Below are 6,199 nucleotides of genomic sequence, written 5' to 3' on the forward strand. Positions count from 1 at the left end.
GATTTTCATTCCAGATGCAGATTACACCAAAGGAATTCGACGGTCCATCGGTGTCCCTGAAATGGACATATATTTAAGGGAAGAAACAAATATAGACGGAGATGATGAATCAACGAAGAAGATTCTTCAAGCTTCAATTTCAAGTATCAAGAATAATACTCGTATGTTAATTTGTAACCAACTTGACAAGATTCAACGATTAATAAGCGAGAAAATGTGGTCAGTGCATCATATTATTGCTACAGACATTTTCAAAGAAGATAGAGAAGAAGATCTTGACGAAGCATGGACGAATACTGTTTTGCAACCGTGCCTAGATATGGTAAAGAGATTTCTCAAAAACGATCATCACAATATTATTATTGAGTGTACATAAACTGTCATCATCGCCATCTTCTGTTTGGTCTCTTTTATTTTTGACCTATTTTGTACAGTTTGTATCACATTACAAATATATATGTATGATATGACCCTTATTTCTATATATGTTACTCTTGTCTGTAAAAAAATTCTTATCTATAGATGAAATATTTATTTTAAGTTTCGATCAAAGCCCAAGCCCTAAGTCCAAGTCCAAGTCTTATATATTTAATATAAATTAATACAAATACATACGTACACAATTACATGAGATCACTCATAAAGTCAAGCTAATAGAGTGATAAAATAGTAAATCACCATAAATGTTGGGGAAGATTCCACCCTAAAAGGATTTTGAAGAATAGAATTCTTAACTCAATACTTAAAAATGATACGTAGACAAAGAAGATAAAATAGTAAATTTTTAATCTATCGATAATGAATATATTCTACCAAATTCTATCATGGTGATTGAAGTTTGATTCAATAAAGTCCTTATCTATTATTATATGGTGCACAAGTTAATATAAATACTCGTCATTGAAATAGTTATCGATAATCGTTCACTTCCCTCTTANATATTTAAGGGAAGAAACAAATATAGACGGAGATGATGAATCAACGAAGAAGATTCTTCAAGCTTCAATTTCAAGTATCAAGAATAATACTCGTATGTTAATTTGTAACCAACTTGACAAGATTCAACGATTAATAAGCGAGAAAATGTGGTCAGTGCATCATATTATTGCTACAGACATTTTCAAAGATGATAGAGAAGAAGATCTTGACGAAGCATGGACGAATACTGTTTTGCAACCGTGCCTAGATATGGTAAAGAGATTTCTCAAAAACGATCATCACAATATTATTATTGAGTGTACATAAACTGTCATCATCGCCATCTTCTGTTTGGTCTCTTTTATTTTTGACCTATTTTGTACAGTTTGTATCACATTACAAATATATATGTATGATATGACCCTTATTTCTATATATGTTACTCTTGTCTGTAAAAAAATTCTTATCTATAGATGAAATATTTATTTTAAGTTTCGATCAAAGCCCAAGCCCTAAGTCCAAGTCCAAGTCTTATATATTTAATATAAATTAATACAAATACATACGTACACAATTACATGAGATCACTCATAAAGTCAAGCTAATAGAGTGATAAAATAGTAAATCACCATAAATGTTCGGGAAGATTCCACCCTAAAAGGATTTTGAAGAATAGAATTCTTAACTCAATACTTAAAAATGATACGTAGACAAAGAAGATAAAATAGTAAATTTTTAATCTATCGATAATGAATATATTCTACCAAATTCTATCATGGTGATTGAAGTTTGATTCAATAAAGTCCTTATCTATTATTATATGGTGCACAAGTTAATATAAATACTCGTCATTGAAATAGTTATCGATAATCGTTCACTTCCCTCTTATGGAATTAGACTTAACACTTATGATGTGTTGTTGAATAGTGTAAGATGTGACGCATTATCACTTGAATGTATTCCGTTAGAAAAATTATTAAGTTCTTTGTACAATCCTTATGTAACTACTTGTGATCTCATAAGAATATACATCTAGAAACGTCATCCTAAAATAATTTAAGCTTAATCACCAAAATTTAAGGTGACATATCTCTAAAAATATTTTAATGAACTATTCTTATTCTAAAAGATGTGAATTTATGTATATTTAATTTGGTTTACTAATTAATGAGTCTATAAAAAATCACATTTTTACTATAAAAGCTAGTTCTATGTGGTCTCCTAACAACGTCCACTAATAAATTTATCCTAAAATATATTTAATAATAATTATCAAAATTCAAGTTCACATATCGATAAACTTTTAAAAGTCATTCTTATCATAATATATATCAGTAATTATGAAATTGGTATGTCAATTAATAACTCCACAAAAAGATTTTTATATAAAAGCTGAATGTAATTTTTTTTTCACATCCACCATCAAGAAAATTTTATATTTTTAGATAGTATATTCCAAGTCAAGCAAGGTTTCTACTTACTAGCTTTATATTCACAAGATTTTTTAATGTCTTACTTAATGAATTCACTATTATAAACTTTTTTTTTGTGTGTAGATAAAATGAATACTTTCATTAATAACGAAGAGTTCAAGAAGAAAGTTATCTTCATAATGGGGGCCACAGGACCTGGAAAATCCCGTCTCTCTGTTGACCTTGCCACCCATTTTCGTGGAGAAATAATCAAGTCAGACAAAATGCAAGTATACAAGGGACTTGAAATTGTTACAAACAAGATCACACACACTGAAAAACAAGGTGTACCACACTATTTGTTAGGTATGTATGTTTATTCTCAAGATTACTTATATCGAATGAATACCTAGATAATTTTATAGTATTAATTATAGATTCTAGTGAAAAATATACTTAACTATTAAAAAATTATTTCTTTCAATTCTTAGAAAGTTAATTTGATCAAATTTTCTTAGGTGAAATTGAACCAGATTCAGACTTCACAACTGAAGATTTTTGTTTGCAAGCTGTCATCTATATAGAAAAAATACTGAAGACTCAACGTGTTTCAATTATTGTTGCAGGGTCAAATTCGTATATCGAAAAACTTGTGGAAGATTTTGTGTTCATGTTCAAATATAAGTATGATAGTTGCTTTATTTGGATTGATGTTGAGCAATCAGTCTTGAACTGTAGAGTTGACATGAGGGTTGATCAAATGGTCAAAGCAGGTAATTTTTGTAATTATTTTGTGTATCAATCAAGATATACTATCATGCACCTAGCTAAAAACTTTTCTTATATAATTTTCTTAATAATACTTTTGGTTATCAAATATATGTTCTACTAAATAAAACTCTTCTTTAAATTTGTGTTGCATGCAGGGCTAGTGGATGAGGTGCGACAAATTTTCATTCCAAATGCAGATTACACCAAACGAATCTGACAGTCAATCGGTGTCCCTAAAATGGACAGAAATTTAAGGGAAGAAACAAATATAGACGGAGATGATGAATCAAAGGAGATGATCTTCAAGCTTCAATTTCAAGTATCAAGCGTTATACTCGTATGTTAATTTGTAACCAACTTGACAAGATTCGACGATTAATAAGCGAGAAAATGTGGTCAGTGCATCATATTATTTCTACGGACGTTTTCAAAGAAGATAGAGAAGAAGATCTTGACGAAGCATGGACGAATACTGTTTTGCAACCATGCCTAGATATTGTGAAGAGATTTCTCAAAAACGATCATCACAATATTATTATTGAGTGTACATAAACTGTCATTATCATCATCTTCTGTTTTGGTCTCTTTTATTTTTGACCTATTTTGTACTGTTTGTATCGCATTACAAATATATATGTATGATATGACCCTTATTTCTATATAAGGTACTCTTGTCCGTAAAAAATTTCTTATCTATAGATGAAATATTTATTTTAAGTTTCGATCCAAGCCCAAGCCCCAAGTCCAAGTCCAAGTCTTCTATATTTAATATATACTAATACAAATATATACGTATACAATTACATGAGATCACTCATAATGTCAAGCTAATAGAGTGATAAAATAATAAATCACCATAAATGTTTGGGAAGATTCCACCCTAAAAGGATTTTGAAGAATAGAATTCTTAACTCAACATTAAAATGTTACATAGGCAAAGAAGATAAAATAATAAATTTGTAATCTGTCGGTAATGAATATATTCTACCTACTTCTATAACGGTGATTGGATCTTGATTCAATAAAGTCCTTATCTATTATTATATGGTCCACAAGTTAATATAGATACTCGTAATTGAAATAGTTATCGATAATTTTCACTTCCCTCTTATGGAATTAGACTTACACTTATGATGTGTTGTTGAATAGTGTAAGATTTGACGCATTATCACTTGAATGAATTCCGTTAGAAATATTATTGAGTTCTTTGTACAATCCTTTTGTAACTACTTGTGATCTCATTACAATATACATCTAGACACTTTATCCTAAAATAATTTAAGCTTAATCGCCAAAATTTAAGATGACATATCTCTAAACTTTTTAATGAACTATTCTTATTCTAAAAGATATGAATTTATTTATATTTAATTTGGTTTACTAATAAATAAGTCTTTAAAAAATCAAATTTTTACTATAAAAGCCCAGCTCTATTTGATCTCCTAACAAATTAAACTAATAACTTTATCCTAAAATATATTTAATAATAATTACCAAAATTCAAGTTGACATATCTATAATCTTTTAAAAGTCATTCTTATCCTAAAATATATCAGTAATTATGAAATTGGTATGTCAATTAATAAGTCCACAAAAAGATTTTACTATAAAAGCTGAATGTAATTTTTTTTTCACATCCATCATCAAGAAGATTTTATATTTTTAGATACTATATTCCAAGTCAAGCAACGTTTCTACTTACTAGCTTTATGTATACAAGTTTTGTTAATGTCTGACTTCATGAATTCACTATTATAAACTAATTATTTTTTTTGTGTAGATAAAATGAATACTTTCATCAACAATGAAGAGTTCAACAAGAAGAAAGTGATCTTCATAATGGGGGCCACAGGAACGGGAAAATCTAGTCTCTCTGTGTACCTTGCCACTCATTTTCAAGGAGAAATAATCAACTATGATAAAATGCAAGTTTACAAAGGACTTGAAATTGTTACAAACAAGATCACACGCACTGAGAAACAAGGTGTAGGACACTATTTATTAGGTATATATGTTTATTTTTTAGAATAATTATATCAAATGACTACCTAGATAATTTTATACTAGTAATTATAGATTCTAGTGAAAAATATACTTTTCTATTAAAAAAATATTTCTTTCAATTTTGAGAAAGTTAACTTGATCAGATTTTCGTAGGTGAAATTGAACCAGATTCAGACTTCACAGCTGAAGATTTTTGTCTGCAATTTATCGTCTATATTGAAAAAATAGTGAAGACTCAATGTGTTCCAATTATTGTTGGAGGTTCAAATTCGTATATTGAAAAATTTGTGGAAGATCCTGTGTTCATGTTCAAATATAAGTATGATAGTTGCTTTATTTGGATTGATGTTGAGCAATCAGTCTTGAACAGTAGATTTTACATGAGTGTTGAACAAATGGTCAAAGCAGGTAATTTTTGTAATTATTTTATGTATCAATCAAGATATACTATCAAGCAGCTACCTAAAAACTTTTCTTATATAATTTTCTTAATAATACTTTTGGTTATCAAATATATGTTCTACTAAATAAAACTCTTCTTTAAATTTGTGTTGCATGCAGGGCTAGTGGATGAGGTGCGACAGATTTTCATTCCAGATGCAGATTTCACCAAAGAAATCCGACAGTCCATCAGTGTCCCTGAAATGAACAGATATTTAAGGGAAGAAACAAATGTAGACAAAGATGATTAATCAAAGCAGATGATTCTTCAAGCTTCAATTTCAAGTATCAAGCGTAATACTCGTATGTTAATTTGTAACCAACTTGACAAGATTCAACGATTAATAAGCGAGAAAATGTGGTCAGTGCATCATATTATTGCTACGAACGTTTTCAAAGAAAATAGAGAAGAAGATCTTGACTAAGCATGGACGAATACTGTTTTGCAACCATGCCTAGATATTGTGAAGATATTTCTCAAAAACAATCATCACAATATTATTATTGAGTGTACATAAACTGTCATTATCGCCATCTTCTGTTTTGGTCTCCACTGTTTTTAACCTAGTTTGTACAGTTTGTATCGCATTACAAATATATATGTATGATATAACCCTTATTTCGATATATGTTACTCTTGTCTGTAAAAAAAA

General features: G+C 29.0%; 1 protein-coding gene across 1 annotated transcript; it reads left to right on the forward strand.

Moving 5' to 3' along the window:
- The first annotated feature begins 4,940 nt into the window (after positions 1–4,940).
- On the forward strand, positions 4,941–5,797 carry LOC114074767 (adenylate isopentenyltransferase 5, chloroplastic-like). Its single transcript, XM_027912742.1, has 3 exons — positions 4,941–5,106; positions 5,259–5,513; positions 5,667–5,797. The coding sequence occupies exons 1-3, from the start codon at positions 4,941–4,943 to the stop codon at positions 5,795–5,797; spliced, it is 552 nt and encodes a 183-aa protein (XP_027768543.1).
- Positions 5,798–6,199: the final 402 nt, after the last annotated feature.

Source organism: Solanum pennellii, chromosome 11 (assembly GCF_001406875.1).
Source record: "Solanum pennellii chromosome 11, SPENNV200".
NCBI lineage: Eukaryota > Viridiplantae > Streptophyta > Magnoliopsida > Solanales > Solanaceae > Solanum > Solanum pennellii.

What these genes read in the sequence shown, in the direction of transcription:
- LOC114074767 (XM_027912742.1), top strand. Translation starts at nt 4,941, where the DNA reads ATGGGGGCCACAGGAACGGGAAAATCTAGTCTCTCTGTGTACCTTGCC. An exon ending in TGTAGGACACTATTTATTAG is followed by an intron (nt 5,107 to 5,258) that starts GTATATATGTTT and finishes AGATTTTCGTAG; the next exon opens with GTGAAATTGAACCAGATTCA. An exon ending in TGAACAAATGGTCAAAGCAG is followed by an intron (nt 5,514 to 5,666) that starts GTAATTTTTGTA and finishes TGTTGCATGCAG; the next exon opens with GGCTAGTGGATGAGGTGCGA.